General features: G+C 42.9%; 2 protein-coding genes across 2 annotated transcripts; both read left to right on the top strand.

The window, feature by feature from the left end:
* The first annotated feature begins 1476 nt into the window (after positions 1-1476).
* On the top strand, positions 1477-5951 carry MRPL53 (mitochondrial ribosomal protein L53). The gene is made up of 3 exons (XM_042839815.1): positions 1477-1591; positions 3353-3465; positions 5106-5951. Exons 1-3 carry the CDS (start codon positions 1503-1505, stop codon positions 5228-5230), a joined length of 327 nt encoding a protein of 108 aa, XP_042695749.1. The 5' UTR covers positions 1477-1502; the 3' UTR covers positions 5231-5951.
* Positions 5952-13836: 7885 nt separating this feature from the next.
* On the top strand, positions 13837-18852 carry LOC122171916 (fatty acid-binding protein 5). Its single transcript, XM_042839804.1, has 4 exons — positions 13837-13973; positions 16574-16746; positions 17715-17819; positions 17964-18852. Exons 1-4 carry the CDS (start codon positions 13898-13900, stop codon positions 18012-18014), a joined length of 405 nt encoding a protein of 134 aa, XP_042695738.1. The 5' UTR covers positions 13837-13897; the 3' UTR covers positions 18015-18852.
* Positions 18853-20724: the final 1872 nt, after the last annotated feature.

Here is a 20724-nt window from a genome sequence, read left to right as displayed (position 1 = left end):
GGATTCTTTCAAGAGACATCTCACAGGAATGTATTGTTTTTCACAGTGGAAAGAATAATGTATATGGGGGGAGGGAAGGGTGTGTGTGGAAGAGAAAAAAACATTAAAACTGTATCAACACTTCTAAGTTTAGTTTTGCTATTTAATTTCTATTGAATAAATATCAGTGAAGAGAGAGGTTTTTCTTAGTAACTGTATAATTAAAAAATATTTAACGGAGGATGTTCAAAAAACAAAGATAAGCTGTATGAATAGGTTACCCTTTACAAAGGATGCCATATGTTTAACGCACATTGGAAACATAAGTCTGTAGTGAATACTAAACACAAATTCTCAACGTACTCAAATGCTATTACTACTGTGCTCCTTCCATCCTATCCCTAATCCTTAGTAAACTCTCCATAGTGCTGAGCTGAACAAAGTGACAGATTGTTGTAACCATTTATCAAGGAGGTTTCTGCCATCTAGCGGAAAATATATTGCTTGCAGCAGCTACACGACAATCCGAAAACCTTTGTTCAAGGATTGGGTATGCAACTGCTGAACCCAACCCGTTTTATCAAATGTGCTCCCTTCCAGTAGCATTGCCTTTTACAGCAAGCCTCTGTTTGGGTTGATACATTGAAAAATACTGCCTCTAAATGATCCTTGGTCATACTGGCTGCCCCTTATACTTATCCTCACTCATATCCTTACTACCCCTTATACTTACTCTTGTTCATATCCTCATTTTTTCAGTCATCGAAGAATCACAGAAAGGCTCGGGCTGGAAGGGACCTCAAGAATCAAGATGCTCCAACCTCCCTGCCGCATCCATGGCCACCACCCTCCATATCTAATACTAGACCAGGCTGCCCAGAGCCCCGTCCAACCTCACATGGGGACAGAATTAAGATGAAAACAGCCAAACGCGGCCTTGCTCAGCAACCCAGCTCCTCACGTTAGGGGTGAGATACCACTGCTTCCCGACTGCTTCATTCCATACCCCGTGACACAGCGGCACAAGGGCCAGAGATCTTTTCTGGGCATTTTATGTCCAAAGATTTTTATTTTTATTTTTCCCTAACTGCAGCTACTATTCAAACAAAAAACATTACCACTTTCTGCGTACCTTTTTTCCTTTTTAAAATGTTTTTTAAATTTTTTCCCCATTTTTCTCTTTTCAGTATCCTCAGAGGATCACAGCTATGATAGCGATGACACCAAGACACCAACTCCAACCGAGAAGCTCCAAACAAGGAATATTACCAGAACAAACGCAACCACAATGAAAGCATAATTGCACAGAGGCAGAGCAGCCGGCTGCTATGTGGAACACGTAAAACCAAACGCTGTTTAGCAGCAGCTTGTTACAAACGCTGGCACCGCAGCCCGGCGCCGACAGCATGGCCGCCGTCCCCCGCGGACTCCATTTCCCAGGCGGCTCCGAGGCACGCGGCCGCCAGCGCCGGCCCGCCGCTGCGAGGGGCTGCCGGGACTCGTAGTGCCGGGGCGGAAAGAAGATGGCGTCCCGGATCCATGTGGTGCTGCGGCCCGTGAAGAGTATCGTAGTCCGCTTCTGTCCCTTCGAGTCCAACGTGGAGAGCACCAGGTGAGGGGCATCGGCCCAGCCGCGGGGCTGCGAGCCGAGCGGTGCTCGGCCTGGAGCGCGACTCGGTGCTGCGTGTTACCGCCGGCACGAGGGGCTTGGAGCCACATGACCTTTAGGGTCCCTTCCGACCCAACCCCGCTGTGGTTCTATGATGTGGTTCTACGAAGGCCGCGGAGCAGCGCTGGCTGCCGCCCTAACAGCCAACGCAGCGCTGCTGCTGCCTGAGGAAAAAGTAGTGAGGCCCGCAGTGTCGGGCAGGTGGCAGCGCCTTCTGCTCGCTCTTTGAGGAGTCTGCCCTTCTTAGACTTCCACAGCTGCTCTGCTACTGTGATCTTAATCTTTGGAGGCTCGCATTTATCAGGCTTCATCTTAACTCTAGTCCAGACAGAACCGTAACATTCTGGGGTGATGGAGAAGACAGTGCGTTTATCTAAAGGGTTTTCCTGGTAACTGTCACCAGGATCACAGAATCAGAGTTGTAAGGGCTGGAAGGGACCTCCAGAAATCATTGAGTCCAACCCTCCTGCAGAGCAGGCTTCCTACAGCAGGCTGCACAGGTAGGCATCCAAGCAGTTCTTGAATATCTCCAGAGAAGGAGAGTCCACAACCTCCCGTACTGTGAAGATGTTTTTTCACATATTGATGTGGAACTTTCTGTGCTTCAGTTTGTGGCCATTTCTCCTTGTCTTGTCCCCACAGACCACTGAAAAGAGGTTGGCCATGTTCCTTTGACTCCCACACTTAAGATATTCACGGACACTCAGATCTCCTCTGAGATCAGATCTCCTCTCAGTCTTCTTTTCTCAAGGCTGACCAGACCCAGGTCGCTCACCTTGATAAGAGAGGTGCTCCAGGCCCTTTTACCATCTTCATGGCCCTCCACTGGACTCTTTCCAGGAGATCCCTGTCTTTTTTATAGCGGGGAGGATGTGTTTGTTTTGTGTAGTTCTGTAGAGGACCTCAGGGTCTCCATGTAAACTTCAGTGTGTAGAACCAGGAGTTAGACTCAGTGGTGCCCTTCTGGCTTGAAGTATTCTGTATAAGCATGAGCATCTGGCTTTACCAGCAGTCCCTGGAGATGTACCTCTTAGAGCTGCTGAGCCCACAGATGAGAAGCTGCAGTTCCTCATCCGAGTGATGATGGTGGGAGGCAGTATTCCTGGTAATTGTCTGTTGAGGAAATCTAAGTGATTATGCTTCTTGAGGGATGTAAGCTCTGCACCAGAGGATTGTAAAGTGCTATTTTGCAATAGATTTTCAGACATGTCTACTTTTGAAATGCACTATTATCACAGCTTAGCTTGGAATGTCTTTGAACTGCCAGAATGTGAGCCGAATGGTATGTTTTTCACATATCCACAGAAGATGTACTAAAGATGTATAAATAAACGCTGCCTCAAACTCAAACAACAAAACAGTGGTAAGCAAGCAGTGTATAAAGAAAAATGTAAGTTGCCTTGCTGACTCTTATTATTAACTCATCAGAGAAATTCAGAAAGTGTATGTGCTTGCTGAAATTCTTTGGTATACTTTTTACGTGTTAGCATATAAGAAGTCCACTAGCATGTAAGTAATCATCTGGATTGCTGCCTGATAAGAAGTGCATGTCTGACGTTACTGAATATAAATCCTATTCTATTTATACTTTTGTCACCCAGCAATGTCAAACTATTCAAATGTTTTTCATGCATCTGTTATATATTTACTGTAATTTACTGTAATACTGTAAAATACTCAGTGTATTTTAAAATATATTTTCAGAACATTTCTCCAATGTATAAACCATAAGAGAATCCAAGCCACTAACAGGAACTGTGAAGTGTCTGCAGATGTGAGACACGACGGATCTGAACCACTTGTAGATGTTATGTTTGGTAAGAGGTCATTTTTAATCTTCACAAGAAGTCCTTGCAGGTTTGTGGTTTTACACTGTTTCCTCTGATAATTTTTGCTGTGATTAATTTTTTTTTAATTATTTTTAATTCTCTTCCACATCTGGATGTTGCCCAGCTCAGAAAGAAAAAGGAAGTCATTAACATTAACATGTACATATACAAGTCTTCACTAGACCTAACTGTTGTATAGAGTTGAGTCCACTTTAGCAATGGGATCCTTGTGTAACCTTGCAGTCAAGGTCAGTTCCAGGAAAATAAGTGTAGCTCTGCTTTGATGTAAGAATCTGTTCACGTTCTGTATTTTTGTTTGTTTGTTTTCTATGGTAGAGACATCTGTCTTGAGATTAGACAAGTTTAATACTTGTAGTTCTTTATGCAACTGAATAACTTGAGATGTAGCTGGAAGGAACTGCTCATGTAAGACCATACATGTGCAGGACTTACAGAATGAGGTCAACTGATGTACAGCAAATTTCTTAGTTTCCTTTGGAGACCCAGCAAGCATGCAGGGAATTGATAGGGGAAGTTTCATCAGTCATGGAAGCAGCCCAGATTCAAGGCTGTGAACAGATGGCTGTAATCTGATTTTGTCCTTTTCTCGGGCTGTATCTTCTTTCCTGCTGTGCTGTAATGGCCCAGTAAGGCACGTAGCCCATTAAAGTTTTCATTATATTTTTTCCTGTTAACCACTTTTCTTTAAGCTTTTCTATGTTTAATGAATCAGTAGAAATGTTGAGAGTGCTGAATGTACTTGTTTGCTGAGGAAAGCCAAATTATTTCAGTGTTGACAGAGGTTTCTCCCTCTCTCATGCCTCTTCTTTTCCCATCCTTGACTGTATCTGTGATGTATTAAGACTTAAGCAGTAAAGCTTAGTGTTTTTCACAGTAAAGCAGTACAATTTATTTCACTAATGCCAAGAGCCACAGCTCTGAACTCCACTTTCTAAGAGCTGATTAATTTCCAAGGGAAGAATTTGCAGCCCTTCCCGTTGGCAAGTGTGATTGGAACATGGATGCCATGCATAGTACTGCATTAAATGGATTTGAGTACATCTTTTATATTTGCAAGTCTTGCAAAAATCAAAAAGTAACTTAGGTACCATCCTTAATTTCTAATGCTCCCTCTCTGTTTTAAAGTGCTTTATTATCCCCAAGAATTTACACATCCAAGTATTGTCTACTTTTTAATGTTATAACCACCAGATTGTGTAAACCATTTCACTGTTTTGGCTAAAGAAGTGAGTTAAATGGACTGTATATGACATGTTGCTAAAACTCTGAGCCATGTGTGGAAATTATGCCTACCAGTGCCTTCTGTTAAATGACTTTGATGGCATAGTGTGAGCTATTCTTATCAACGATATGCTCTTACTGTTCATACATCTTGAGAACTGTTTCTTATTTTTGGATAATGCAGTACAGAAATTAAGATTAGATGTTAACAGTTACAATTTAATATATTTGTTTGTTCCATAATAGGATTTCTTGCTAAGTGGACTACTTTCTAATCAGACAAGATGAGCAGGGTATTTGGATATATAAATGCAAGCCAGAACTGCATACAAAAGTAATTGTGACTTAAAACATTTGTAAGTTCTTAAAATTTCTTTCCTTTCTAGCTGATGGAGAGCGACTGATAATGAAAGGAGCCAACCTGACAACAATTGAAATGTTAACAGCATTGGGGTCCAGATGCAATGCAAAAGAGCTTGCTGCAGAACAGAAAAGCAAGAAGAATCCCTGAGGAACAGAACAACTGTGTTGCATTTGCATCTGTTATAACAAGAGGCTGCAAAGAGAGATTTTCTCCAATGCAACAAATTCTGAGAGGTGGCCAAAAACTGACCAGTTTAATGTGGAGCAAAATCAACTATTGAAGTTCTTCAACATCTTCCCTGAAAAGAAAACACAGTGGATCAACAAATTGTATGGCAGCAGAGGATTGAAATGGCTTAAGATACATGAATGCAGCTGTCTCTTATCTGCATGTTGGACCAATGTGACATTTTTGCATATAAATATGAATACTGCACATTGGTTATTGAATTAATTAGTGCTGAAGAGAAGACAGGTGTCTCTAGACATTATTTCCAATGAATTTTAAAGTACTCATCACTGATGAAGCTGAGAAACAACAGCCTGCAAATACAGAGTAGATTTTCAGATGCTCAATTTATACTCTGTCTGTTGCTAAGTCCCTGCCATTTTCTTCCTCTGTTATTCAAGAAAGTGTGATATTTGCCAAATGTAAATTTAGCTCAGCAATTAAAGTAACAAGGTAATGGGATTGTGAATACACAGTTGAGGTACTCATTGGGCATAAAAGTAGCAAAATTTAGCTCAAAGGGAAACATAAGCTAGTGTTTTTGGTAATTGGAGAAAAGAGCTATCTTTGAAGTTCAGTTCTGAAATATTTTTGTCACTCACATTTGGGAGATTTCATTAAACGTTTCATAAAGATCAAAGGAGAGCTTTATTTGGTGTTTATAGTCCTGTGTCCTACCCTGTTATTTGCTTAGGTGTCTCATCTGTATTGCAGAGAGCTTTGGGTTTGGGAGGGCTGATCTGTCCTCAGGCTGTGCTGGTGAAAGTGTCAACTGCACATGTATTTCACGTGCATCTGTTCTAGTTCTTAATGAAAGAGTCATTGCATTTCAGTTCTGAAAGATTGCAGGTGCAGTCCTATTGGGGGTATTCTACACATTGTTAATCAAGTGCTTGAATTTTTATAAAATTCTAGTACATGTATTTCCAACATGAATTTGTCGACAGACTTAAGGCAAAAATCTGTATCTAAAACTAATGTTACTTTCCTTTTGCCAGGATTCATGAACAGACACTGTCCTTTCTGAAGGTGCTGTCAAGGTCTGTCTTCACAGCTTCTTCCTCACATTGTTGAAATTGGAGCATGGTGCTCATGGCTATGTTCAGATGGCTTTTGAGATCTCCAAGGAGGAGACTCCACAGCCTTTGGGCAACGTGTGCCAGTGCTTTGTTACCAGAAAAACATCTTGGTGTCAGTTTGTGCCTGTCGCCTCTTGTCCTGTCACTGTGGCCCCATCCCTGTAAATGATGATTACCAAGTATGGTATATTTTATGCTTAAAAATATAATTCTCTATAATTGAAATATGTAATGTAAAAATGTACAGGATAGAAAAACAAAGCTAAAAATGTACATTCTCAAGACTGCAAGATACTGAAGTGATAAAAATGAGCACTCTGGGCAAGGGAGTGCTCCTCTGATGATGATTGTGTTAATATGTAGAAAATTCCTTTCCCTGTACCATAAGGGTGCAAATGGAATTTTCAAGTATCTTAAAGATAATCTTTAATGAATTTATTCTTTAAGCATTTAGATAATTTTACCATAAGCTCTTCATACAGTATCAGATTCTGCTCCTCTGCAGCTGAATCCTGGTCCAGTGGCCTGCTGTTCTGATGTTTCATTGGCAGGTGTGCTCTAGGCGTTGTGGATACAGAGGGTATTAAGATTGATCATATCAAACAAAGAAGGGTTGGATAAGCAACTTAGCATGTTGTTATTCGCTGACCCACGAATCTTGATCATAATTCCTCAGCAAAAATGTAGCCACTTGCCTAAACATAAAAAGAATTTGAGCAGGTCCTTAAGATGCTCGGATTAACTAAATAGAAACACCACACCGTGTAGGATGAGCAGGGTGTCTGGTAGCAGGAGATGGCATCAAAATGTCTAGACCTTTAATACCTGGAGATTTAAAACAATTATTAGAATAATCTCAGACCTGTTTGTCATACAAATACCTTCTTGTCAGCGTATAGAGAAAATAGTACTAAAACACATGAACGTGCTGTTTAGATAACAGCTTCTCCTTCTGACTTAAGAGTCTCTTTCTGTACTATTTGATCTCATCTGCTCTTTTCCCTCTGGGAGGCCTGAGTCAGTCATCTCTGCGCCTTCCTTGCTGTCTGCTAGGAACCTGCAGTAGCTTCATAGAATCACCAAAGTTGGAAAAAACCTCTTAAGTCCAACCGTCCACCCATCAGCAGTATTTCCCACTAAACCACGTCCCTCAGTACAGCATCTGAACATTCCTTGTACACCTCCAAGGGCAGTGACTCCACCATCTCCCTGGGCAGCCCGTTCCAGCACCTGACCACTCTCTCAGAGAAGCTTTGCTCCTGGTAGACTGCTGCTTGTTCTCTTTTTTCTTCCTCAGCTTCACTCTCAGAGATGCTGAGTATGCTGAGATGTGGAGACTTGACTAGGCCATTTTATTCTCTGTTCTCTGTCTAAGAGTGTCACCTTACACTGAGCTGATAATCTAAGAATTTACAAAATTAAGGCTGTGTTCAGAGTAGGGAATGTGAAGACAAAAGGGTTCCTATGTTATGTGTTTTGATCATGTTTTCTTGTTTTAAGTTTCAGTGGTATTTGAAAGCAGAGTTAACATGAACTCAGAGACTGTGCAGCTTTAAACACTGTTATTTACTGGCAGCCTTGCAAGCTGGCATTTCAGTGAAAGTGGCTGCACTGGGCTTCCCTAGGAGAGGGAAGCTGGACATACTTACATATGAAAAGAGTTTTCTTTTAAGGCAAAACAGCTAGAAAAGCGGGCAGGCAGACTTGTTCGTGAAGGGAATGCTTGGTCAGTAAGAGCAAAGCCTGGGAAAGGCCGAGTCCTTGGTGGAGATGCTTTCATGCCTCAGACTGACAATCCCTACAGAACATCAGAGGGCAGGCAGGAGGCAAAGCAGCGTGTTCCTTCCTCAGCCCGTTACTACTTCTCTGTTTCTTCTGACCCCTATGCTCCTTTCCAGCTTATCTGTAAAAATAGTGTGGTCAGCATGCAAAGCCAGCGAATTATTTGTCATCTCAGACACAATTCTTCCTTAAACTGCCTTCTCATTACCAGTACATCTGTGCAGTTGTTTCTTTTAAAGTCTATTTAGGTATATGGGACTTAAGAGACCTTCTCTTCAAAATCCTCTTCTTGAATGTATCCCAAGTTACCTTCTGGAAATGGCAGATTTATGAATTGTATGGTTACTTCTCCCTTCATACAGCTCAGCCCCAAGTGAGACTTCTCCATATGTGCATACAAGAAAAAGTATAGAAACAGTACCAGAAGCTATCTAATGGCAGAAGCATAGGAAAGAAAATCAGGAAGAGGCAATTACATTTCTCACCTCCTTACAGATTTTTCTCTGGTCTAGATATGTAAGACTGTGTCTTGAGAAGGAATTGAGAATGTAAACTCAAATAAAATGAGGCTTTTCAGGCCTAGAAGAGCAAACTGGAAAACACCTGCCTATTCTGCACAGTTGCTTGAGAAGGAAGGATTTTCTTACATCTGTTAGATACAAGGCATGTAGTTAACACACTTGGCAAACTTAGCATGTTGGCAGTTGGAGCAGGATAGTAGTAAAAAATAGTGTTTGCTTCCAAGTGTTTTTCCTAAGTTCCTTCTGCAGTCAGTGAAAGAGAAAATCCTTCCTGAACCTGATGCTGGAATTACCCCCCAGGAGCCCATCAGCCCACAGCTATGAGAAGACTTGCTTCTGGCAAATATAAGCCCTCACAATTGGTGCCCTGGGCATCTCACACCCATGCTCCTTCCAGTGCTCAAACCATGGACAATGGACAGCCATTTGTAACCATCCTAATCTTTTTCAGTATTGTAATGACTACGCTAATTATGAAACTCTGAAGAGAACTATTTGTATGAATGTGCGGATGCCCTTCAGGGTACATCCTGCTACTGAACAAAGAGGATTTTTCAAAGCTTTCTCAGTCAGATGCAGGCTCTGATTCTGAAGTCACCATGAGGTGAACTGGAACTGCATCAGGTCATTTTTATCTGAAATGAGGAGAACGAAACCAGAAGCTGATTTTTTGGTCACTTCAAGTCCTGGTGCTCTCTCTTTTGTCACTTAAGCAGGGTACCAGTGATGAGCCATCAGAGCACCGAACTTTACCACTGTTGTAAGCATTTCTCTTTAAGTTTGCTTTGAGCATGCTGATGACGATCTGCAGACCACAGGCTGATGCTGACAGCGTGCTAATTGCATTACAGTAATACCTTGCAGCATCAGCAGCCATCGGAGCTCCCATTGGCTTGGCACAGAAGACAGAATATGTGTGAGACAGCCCACCCCCAACAGTGGCCACTGAGAGGCATGGCCACATCCAAGGCAAGGAATCTGCAGGCCCGCGCCCCTTAGATGAAGCTGTGTTGGCAAGTAAATGGCTTTGTTTTGTTTTGACGTGGAGGTGGATGGATTGCACAAAGCCCATTGATAAAACACAGGCTATGTCCGGCTCATTTAGCTTAAAGGTGATGCAATGCCCCTACACTAGAAGATCTTGATTGTATTGACATATAGATGAAAACATGTAGGTTCATGTGTTGCTTCATAATCCCTAGCCGAGTGTTGCCCAAGCTTCTGAGCTGGAGGAAAGCTCACCTATGCCAGCTATGCAACTGCAGCATGCGTTTCATCATGTCTACCCCTGATGACATGGCTGGGAAGGGAAAACCATGCTTGTACAACAAGGAAGCAGAAATAAAGCTGTGCCACCTATGCAATTTCTCTCATCCATGCCTTGGGGGTGAGTAACTATTATTCATGCAGTGGTTTAATTTTTTTTTTTTCACAGCTAGCTGTAGGATGAAGAGTAAAATTTGGACTGCGCTGGCAATCTTTTTAAGACTTTCTTAAGGGGTAGACTTGTCTAGAAGAAGATGCCTATAGGAAGGTGATTATATATACGTGAAATGTCTGTACACTGGAAGGGAAGCAAGATCCCTTCTAAACAATCTGGCAAAGCTCAGTGCGATCAGATTGGGTTCCTTCCAGGTTAAACAGAAGGGCATTTTAATGAGGAAAAGTCTAAGGAAAAAGTTGCACCTCCTATGCAAGCTCACCAGTGATGTGTTGCAGATGAGAGAGGTGGTGCTCTGCCCTGCCCAAGCAGCAGGTATTATGACTTTCAGAGTCATACTATGGCTTGGCACACATGCAATAGCCAAAGTAATGGCTACGTGAAGAGAAACCTCAGGCCGTGCCAGCCACAGCTTCCTGCCTTCATGTCAGATGAAGCATTGCTGCACGATGCCCAAAGGAGTAGGATGAAGGTCTCTCTGCACTCTTCCCTTGGCCCTTTCCTTCACAATTGGTAATAAGAACTGTAATATCCTCCCCTCCTATAAGATGTAAGGGCTTGACTACCTTGGCTAAACATCCTCTCTGGCAGGCGCAAACTGCCCAAACTGTGGTTGCTTCTGACTCTGGCTACGTGCCTTCCGTGCCACTAGTATTCATGGAAAATTTTACACTTCTCAGTGTTAATTTGATTCTCTGATGATGTATATAGTCTAACATAGAAGAAGAGCGCAACTGCTTTCAGACAACTTTCACTGTAAGCACTGAAATAGTAATATCTGGCATAGGAATTGAACACTTTTGGTTGTGAATGTATACATTTGCTGCTTCTGTTTGAGTATATGCAGAGAGAAGAGAATATTACATCAAAACGCACCTGATCTTGATCTTAGCATTAAATCAGGCAGGATTTATAGAGCTTTGGGATTTACAGAGACAGATGGCTGAGGCCCAAGCATCTCTGAATATTCAACCATTTCATTTTGGCTCTCAAAATAAGGAGCTGCTTTCCATCACGTTTGAAATGTTTGGTCAACATATATGTAATATTTTAAGTATTGTAAATAGTAAAAAAAAAAATAAAGTATATTTGGTAGTCTGCTCCACTTGTACCCCACCCAAAAGGACACATCTGGTCCTTCTAGTTAATTTATTTACTTGAGATACCACAAATTTCAGCACTCTCCTGTTTCAAAGAATTTTTGAGATGTGGCACTGACAGTATCACAGTCAGTAATCTGAATCACTGGATTAAACTTGCAGAACACTTGATTTTGGTAAGAACTGAAAGAGTTGTCACTGAATCCTGGCAGTCTGCTTTTCAGAAAAGAGAGATAAGACTCTCTCATCTTGTTGATGCTGCATACGAACTTACATGCCTAGACCTGAACATTTTCTAAGGAGAGTAAATCAAAACAAATCACTTGTGGGAGGATTAAAAATACAGGTGCCTTCCATACAGGTAGATAAGTGATCTCCATATACTTCAGATCCAGGAATACTGTCTCACCACTAGATGGAAATAGTGGATTTTACATCTTCTGTTGCATTAGCAGCACTTACACCTGTGTGTTTGCATATCATAAACCATCTGCAGGCAGCGCTGCAGAAATGTGGATCAGAAATTCTTTGCTAGCAGAGGTGAACGAAAGCCAAGATTTCTATTTCTAGAAATCATCCCTGTTTTACAAGACTAAATATTTCCTAAGACCTAAGTGAAAGATGATTAATTCATCCTTTCTGAAAGGAACTGCACAACAGACAGAATTTTGCTTCTGCTAACATGAATTAGTGAACATCAGCCTAATTTAAAATTTACTCTGATGACTCTTGCACAAGACAGAGAGCAACCAACCACACAGCCAACCAACCAAAAAACCCCACAGAGACAAAAGTGGAAGGAAGCTGAAAGTCTTGTGTTTCAGTGTAGCTGCTTAATGATGAAAAAGCAATGTGGGATGCTGCCTTATGACAGACGCTACAGCATTGTTTGCATATTAAAAGAAAACATCTTGCCAGAGAGGCTGAAGGTAATTAAAGGCAGCTCACTAGGGAAGGTTAGTTAAATAGAAGGGCTTAAAAATTCCCAGCTGAAAAAGGAGCTGATGGTGTAGTGTGTGATAAATCTGACCTTTTCTAGAAGGTATTAAACCTTTAAACTGATTCGTTTAGCTCTGCTGCACTGCATCACTGCTATGTGCAAATGGAAGCACCAAACACCCGAATTCACAGCACCATCTCTGGAACCAGCACAGAGACTTCACTGTCTTACCCACTTTTGACACCTCAGACTCTAGCTCTTCCACAAAGGTACTAGCATGGAGCCACCATTAGTCCACCAAACCCTCACGGGTACCAGGCACAGATTCAGATTTTAGTTTGCTGGTCAAGAGGTGGTGGTTCTGAGTTTCATCCATTTGGGTGCAAGGTTAAAGGGACAATGACTGGCATAGTCCTGCTGCTGGAAATCTCACTTTGGGATACACTGGAGTCAGGATTTCTGTTGTGACTCGGAAATAGCAGCGTTCTCACAAAATAAGACAGTAGGTCTCCCAGTGCACTGACAGAATCTGACAGAAGATTGGCCTCACAGAGCAAGTAACTTCATGGATGTTACATGAAGGTGCCAGTTTGCAGCAATGGCGACTGCAGTGCTTTCCTGTCAGAAGTAGGAATTAGGGTACTGCAGATGTACTAAGATCAAATCCGCATTTTCCCTGTGCTAAAGCATGAGGTTGCACGAATGCTTTTCTTCCTATCTACAACAATCATGGTTTGAATTTTGGGTGGTCCTGTGTGGAGCCAGGAGTTGAACTCAATGGTAGTTACAGGTCCCTTCCAACTCAGGGTATTCTGCAATTCTACGATTCTGTGATAAGCATATGTGTAAATTCTGTGCTTAGGTAAATTGTGTTTGCTGCCCATTGATGTGTGTGAGTAACAGGTATGCTGGATCTGCAGTGAGCCCCACACTGCTGCAGCGTGGTATGATGTGACGTGGCAAGCGATATGGGGGCTTGATGGGAAGGGCCAATAAGCAGTTTTGGAATGCTGAGTATTTATGGTCTGATTTTTGGGTGGCCTTGTTTGGAGCCAGGAATTGGATTTGATGTCTGTAATGGAGCTCTTCCAACTTGGGACATCCTGAGTCTATGATTTATTGCTCTGTCTCCGTGCCCCATGTTCTGTCCTACCTGAAATATCCATAAAAATAGCACCACCATTACTATGATTTGTAACAAATGGTGCAGTTTAGGATCCAGCGCTCCAGAATTCCAAAGCCTCCTTGCAGCCCAAATCCCAGCAGCCACTTTTGGATCCATTTGCAGCAGGAGGCGCTGAGTGGATTTTTTCTTCTTCATCCGAAGAAGCGTGAAGGCTGAGACATCCCCAGCAGTGCCCACCACCCCCGTGTCTGGGGGTTGCTGGTACCCGGGCTGTGGGACTGCAGGTGTGAGGGCAGGGAGGTGCGTGCGTGTGCGTGTGTGTGCGTGTGTGTGTGTGTGTGCGTGTGTGCGCGTGGCTGCAAGAGGAGGAGAAAGAAGGGCAGCACTACGTGCCCGCTCTTGCCGCCGCCGCCGCGGGCGGGACTCAGCGGGCGGGGGCTCGGCGGGGAAGGGGCCGGGGCGCGGCGGGAGCCCCATTGGCTCTCCCCGGCGGCACATGTCCCCGGCCCCGCTATAAAGGAGGCTGCGGCCCCACTGCTGTCCGTCCTTCTGCCTCACAGCGTCTTCGGGTACGCCGCTACAGCCGCCGCCATCGCCATGGCCATTGACGCGTTTTTAGGCAAATGGTGCCTGGTCTCCAGCGAGGGCTTTGAGGAGTACATGAAGGAGCTGGGTAAGGAGACGGGGGCTCTCCGCCTCGGGCAGGGAGTCCGGCACCCCGGGGTTCGGTCCGGAGCCGCCGCCGAGGCTCTGTCCAAGGTCCGCGGGGGGAATCCGCGGCAGCTCCGGGGTGCGGCATCGCGGGCTCCGCGTTCCGATCCTGGCACGGCCACCTCCTCCTCGTCGGACAATGTGGGAAATCTCGTTTTAAAATTATTCTTTTCCTTATTTCTTTCGCACCGCTGGCAGGTGCCGGTGCCCGCAGGCACATCCCCGCCGCTCCCCCTCCCTCCGGCTGCCGAGCCCGGATTACTGCCTGGCGCGGTGCCGCGGACGGAGCGGGGCCGGCTCGGCGCGGGGGATGCGGGGCCGCGGGCCGAGGTGGCGCCGCCCGGAGCCGGGCATAGCGCGGAACCGGGCCGCCTCTAGCCGGGCGGGTGCGACCCAAAGCGGATCAGCTGCGCGTGGTGCCCGGGGCTGGCTGCGCTCCGCGGGCTGCTCTACGCGCACAGCGCACGGCGCGCTGTCCGCAGCCCCGGGCTGCTGTACGTTCTGCAGCACGCCGGTGCTGAATCGAGAGCAGTTTCCTGCATCCCTGTGAGCATCCCAGCTGACAGGTGATAGACGTTGCAGTGGCTGTGTACTCAGAAGCTGTTGTTCTCTGCGTTTATTCAGTGCTGAAGGCCGGGATGCTTTTTCAAGAAGGGGGAAGTTTTGCTTTGAGCCTCTTTGGAGGAGGAGAGGAAGGAATTTAGGTCAGGCGTTCTTCTTGTAAAATACAAAAGGCAGTGCTACAGTTACGGTGTGCAAGAGATGGCGGCTGTGATCACATTTGTGATGCCTGTCGGTGTGTGGTAGGTGTGAGCTGAGAAAACCTTTTGGGCTGAGCCTCTCAGAAGGCTGTGATGGAGGAGATTCAGACATTTGAGCTGGGATCCACTCAGCTGTGTTTAAGGATGCCGGGGTGCTAAGCAGGAGCTGCAGCTTCACAGTAAAAATGAAGTGGGGTGACTCACAGAGCTCCTGTGTGTAGGCAGCGAGTAGTCAGCTTGCTTCTAGATCGCAATCTTAAGCCGGTCGCTTTTCTTTGTTACAACTGCAATTCGGGCAGATTGCTGACTGCTTAGCAAGCTCTGCCCGTGATCCAGCTGAGATGCGCTGTGATTCTGCAGATTCTGCTCAGTCAGTGTAGAAGACAATTCCCAGGATAAGAACGTTTGCATTTCACTGCTTGCTGCATGGAAAGAATAACTCTGCCCACCTCTGTAGCTGGATTTCAAGATGTAGCTGATCTGTAACTCACCATGGACTGGACAACAGCAAAGGGATGGGGGGGGTCACCTTGACAGTACCTTGCAGTTTCACCAGAACACCCGAACGCAAGAGGACCGGCTTGTGCTCTGCAGGCTCGTGCTCATGGCTCACTGCTGGAATCTTGTCTGATTTTGGAGAAGCAATGGCTGGAAGTTTCTTTCTTAAATTTGCACCTCCTAAGGAAACCGTAATCTTTGTTTCATGGACTCAGCCCTCACCCAAGCATCCTGTGCACTGCAGTATGGGGCTGAGCTGGACACGACAGCGCTTTTAACTACGCACCCACTTGGTGGCACTTCTTGATCCATTTGGTTACTTATCAGCACTTGGTGCAGATCTGTACTTTCCCATTCAATGGAGTCCAGTTTGTTGCTTGAATATCCTCTTATTTCTATCTTCATCCTTCAGATCAAAAAGACTCAAGCAAAGCACACACACAGGCTGAGATGGGGAATCTTTTAGGTGCTGGAGCATTTTGAGGACTACAAGTCTCCATTTGATACCCATAATGTGTTGAATTTCCAGCCATTTCCAAAAGTCTTGCCTGCAAGTTGCCTGTGAGCAGTATTTCATGTAACAGGAGCATTCTCATTCAGAAGCCAGTATTTTGGAGACAGGAAACAAGAGCTGACATTTCATTAAAAACTGCACATTTGCAATTGTGTACAGCATGATTGAAGACTGCCTTTTACGTTGAAATAGATGTGCAAGTGGAATTACCTGTCAATTAATTCTATAGACCATACATGTTCAATCCGCTTGTTTTATGGTCTTGTTTCCCTCCTTTTTATGTTTTAATAAAAAATAGAAAAAATGTTTTGTTACTTATATACATTAACTATATGTTTTATATGCTGTCCAAGATGATTTCTTTTCACTCAGTGCAGTCTAGGCAAGCCAAAAGGTTGGACACCCATGCTTTAGAATGTTCCAAGCATTCAGAACGTTATTTTTTATATATATTTGTTGATGCTTTTGTGTTTCTTTTCCTGTTTAATACTTATTTCTGTTTGGAAAAAAATCAGTGCTGAGTTTCAGGACATTTGTGAGTCCTCTAAAGCGGAACACAGATTTACCTGTAACTCTTTGAGGAAGCAAAGGAATAACCTTGCAAACAAGCTTTTTTCCTTCCCCATCAATGGATAATTTAAAACATCCTATTTCTTTGGGACTCTTGAGCTTTGATTCTCAAGCATATTTGAGCTCCTAATTAAATGGGAATTAAGTATTTGGATTCCTGTGTGGCCATAAGCCTTGGGGTTTAACTGACTTTGTGACACTGTGCCTCTTGCCTTGCAGGTGTGGGTATGGCCATGAGAAAAATGGGAAGCATGGCGAAACCAGATGTTTACATCATTAAGGAGGGGGATACAATCACTGTGAAAACAGAAAGCACCTTCAAAACTTCACAGTTCAGTTTCAAGATCGGTGAGAAGTTTGAGGAAAACACATTAGATGGCAGAAAAACTCAGGTCAGTATTCTGGACTTTCTGATGAATAAACACAGTTCTTTGGGTGTTTTGTGGATGAAGGCAGTATTTAGAAGTCAGCTTTGGCATCCTTGCTAACAGTGCTTTTATTTGATGAACAGCTGTCACTATAAGTATCATTGAAATCAATTGATTTTTTCTGGATCAAGCAATTTCCAAAGAGGGAAAATGCTGAAACTAATCTTGTCTTGTGTACTGTTGCCTTCAATTTGTTAAACAAGCATTGTGTTAGTAAAACTAACAGACCTTTGAATCCATTTTAAAGCCAAATGCCATTTTATTGGAAGCCTATGGAAAAAATCCCATTGATGTTTAATCAGTGGCAGTGCAGCCCTGCAGCTGACCTGACTGTTCAACCTCTCCTATTTGCATAACAAGAGATTAGCTCAGTGTGCAGGGACTATACACCAGGCATAAAAGTGAATGTCAGTCCCTAGACTCCAGTTTCATAAGGCAACAAAAGCATCTCTTTGCACTGAGTAGGGAGAACATTAACCCAAAAGGAAGTTAAACACAAAGAAACCCTCAAATATGTCTCCTTTATCTGCTGGTGTGAGTGCTCTCTATGTACTGTTCCCCGTCTCTTCAACCACATGCTGGCAATTCATCTATTTCTGCAAGATCGAATAAATGCTACACAAAAGCTCAAAGCCCTTTCACAAAGACATGAACAGAGAATGTCATCCGCTCTTGTTATTGAAGTTGTGCATGCTGTCAGAGGTTTGTTGTATGCAGGAATGTGTCAGGGCAGGAAGTGAACAGTCAGCTAATGTAAGAAGAGGATCAATAAAAAATTAAGAGAATATCCTGGCTTTGTAGATTTCAATGGCAAAATTATTACTGAGTGAGATGGAGTGGGATTTTTTCCTTTGGAAGAAAGTAGGTCGGGCAGCATCAGCCTTCAATAAATGCTGTTGGTAAAATATGAACACTTAGATTCTGTTTTTCAGACACTTGTCAGCTTAAAAGATGATGGGTCATTGATCCAGGAGCAGGAATGGGATGGCAAGAAGACCATAATCACACGGAAACTTGTGGATGGACAGTTGGTGGTGGTGAGTTCAGCCCTACTGCCCGGTTTGAGTGCTGCCAGTCAGTAGCCTGAAACAAAACTCTAAAAATCCTGAGCTGCAGCCCTTTTTTCTTATGTTCTGTACTGAGGCAAGGCAAATGAATGAATTCATTTCTTTATCTTCTAGGAATGTGACATGAATGGTGTCAAGTGCGTTAGAGTCTACCAGAAGGCATGAGAACATCTTCAAATTCAGTAGGAACTTGCTACAAACAACTCAGTCCAGTGGACGCAGCTCCTCTACACTCCATGATTTCCTTTTCCCTGTTTTCTAGTATTTCAATGGACTGAGTAGCTGAGTGCAATCCTTTTTAAAAGCCGTGATGTAACTATTCTGAACATATGAGGCTATTAAATAAAATTTTCAAATATATTAAGTGCAAATGTTGTTGCTACAGTAAAATTTTAAAGTGAGGTTTTATAAAAACTCAGTTTGGTTTTAGGCTCTACTGCAAATTGCCTTCCCTTCAGGATAATGCAAATAATGGTAATGAACAGTTAACAGCGGACTAAATTTTAACCAGCCTTTTCATCTTTAATGGCTAAGGTAATAAAATCTGGAATAGAAAAAAAACGTTCGAAGTTCAGGCACTGCAGTTGTTTCTATCTTACGCGTTACAAAGTAAATTGAATGCACTGGTATAAATAAGAGATAAACCTTGTTGGCCTTTAGATAGAGGAATGTATTTTCAGGGATTGGGGTTTTTTTTTTCATGTTTGAAACCCACAGATTTCTTATCTGAAAAAATATATACACTAGTGAGCTAATAGACATGATAACATAAGTAAACACATAAGCACTTTGCTTCAAGGAGGCCTTAATTTGAGTGTGCTCTTTGTTTTCCTAGCAAAATTCGTATTTCCTGTCCAGTAACTTTCTAAAAACTCTTAACCAAAACCTGCTGAAATACTGCCTAAAACTTAAAGCCTCATTTTATTTTTTGAACTGACTTGAAACATCTATAAATGGAGTTAATATGCTTTAAAGTACCACAATAAATACTCAGAAACATCAATGTCTTGAATATTAATTTTATTCTGCTTGGGAAATGGAGGCTACATACTACATTTCTTCCAAGGAATTGTCAGATTGAACTAAATTATAAGGTTTAGATAACGTTTGGTCATACCGGACAAGCATATTGTAAGTCTGAAACTGTTCAGTGACAAGTAATGAGGAGATTTCTATCAAATTCTCAAGTCTGGAGGATCCTGTAATTGTATGCTTCTAGTTTGCAGCATCAATCACTGTAGAATCCATTGCAGAATCCAACTTCAAGTCTATTAGGCTTTTTTAGCTGCTCACTGTATCTACTGTATTACTGAATTCACCCTAACAAAAGAAGGTTCTAATCTCTATGTTCATCCTACCAAAGAGGGAAGATGACTCTTAACATAGCATTGGACTATTTATTATTTTCAATAAGAATTTATTTGTTATATATAATAAGGCTATTTGTTACTAGGGAAGGGAATTTTGCCATAGAATCAGAAAAAAAAAATGAAGAGAAACTTATTAAGTTTATGATCAGAAATAGACTAAATAGGGATAGGAAAACAGATGCAACAATCCGTGGCATGATATGACAGGGCATTGGAATAGGCTGCCTGTGGAGTCTTTTTCCTTGGAGATGTTCAGCACTCATGTGGACTCCTTCCTGTGCCAACTACTGTAGGGAACGTGCTTTGGCAGGGGGGTTGGACTTGGTCTCCAGATGTCCCTTCCATCCCTCTGATTCTGTCATACTGTGGTGTGGTATGATATGACCTCAGGGAAGTGGCCATGAACTCAGAGCTTGCTTCAAGAAGCATCTGGACAATGCTCTCAGACATATCGTCTGATTTTTGGCTGGTCCTGTGTGGAGTCAGGAGTTGGACTTGATGATCGTTACGGATCTCTTCCAACTTGGGATATTCTTTGATTCTATGAGTCTATCTGAAAACCATTCCTCCCTTCCAAATGAAGCAGAATACTGCTGCTTTGAGTGGGCCATTAAACTTCCCAGTGGTCACTGGTCTATCGCTTACTGCTCCTTGTTTACTCTTCTCATACTCAGTGCTGTTAATTGTTTATCTTTCATTTGAATGGGAAAAGCATGCAATGTCTTTTATAGGACATCCGTTCTGACTACAGTGAGATCATTTCTTGTAAAACAAAAGGCAGAAGACTATCTTTTTAGAGTGATTTCCTATGGAAACAGGGCTTGTGTATGTGTATGTGTGTGAGTTTCCCTGCCTCTGATTTCGGCCACATGTGAAGTAGAGGCTAGAGGTCCCAAGAATAATAAATCTACAAATGTCATGAAAATAAGAGGCCTGATAAAGGGAATAGGCCATCAAAGTGCCTCGATGATGGAAAGTCTTCACACGGAAGTCGCAGTTTAACATTAAATGGAAGAAAAACATTTATAAACTCTTTCAGCACGCATAAGTTACTTCAGATATGAAAGCTGAGCAGCTGGAAGACATAGATCAACAGGAAACTAGAATTCTTCAGAACTAATTTCCCTACTTAGGCTCAAATATTTGTTTGCTTTATTCTGAAGTTAGCTTCAGCCTCTATTGCTGGTGACTTCAATGTAAACATACAATGACCCGGAACTACCATATATATATTCAACCCATCTGTATTAGACTAGATTACGTAGTTACAACAATTTTGTCATACTGCCATCCCGGATTTATGCTTCTCAAGACTTAAAAATATGATCTATTTCCAAATTCTATTTGTTATAGTGCAACCCAGTAGTTGTACTCTTTATGAAGTTTGTAAATACGATATTCTCATGAATGTTAAATAACCAGTTGTCCTGAGATGTGCACAACTCTATATAGTTCACTACATCACATAAGATAGCTAAAAAGAAGACTTCTGAGAAGAAACAAAC

Source organism: Centrocercus urophasianus, unplaced genomic scaffold (assembly GCF_019232065.1).
Source record: "Centrocercus urophasianus isolate 14NV4802_14NV808 unplaced genomic scaffold, USGS_Curo_1.0 seq_11, whole genome shotgun sequence".
NCBI lineage: Eukaryota > Metazoa > Chordata > Aves > Galliformes > Phasianidae > Centrocercus > Centrocercus urophasianus.
The sequence above is the reverse complement of the archived record's forward strand: the minus strand, read 5'-3'. Positions and strand labels throughout refer to the sequence as shown.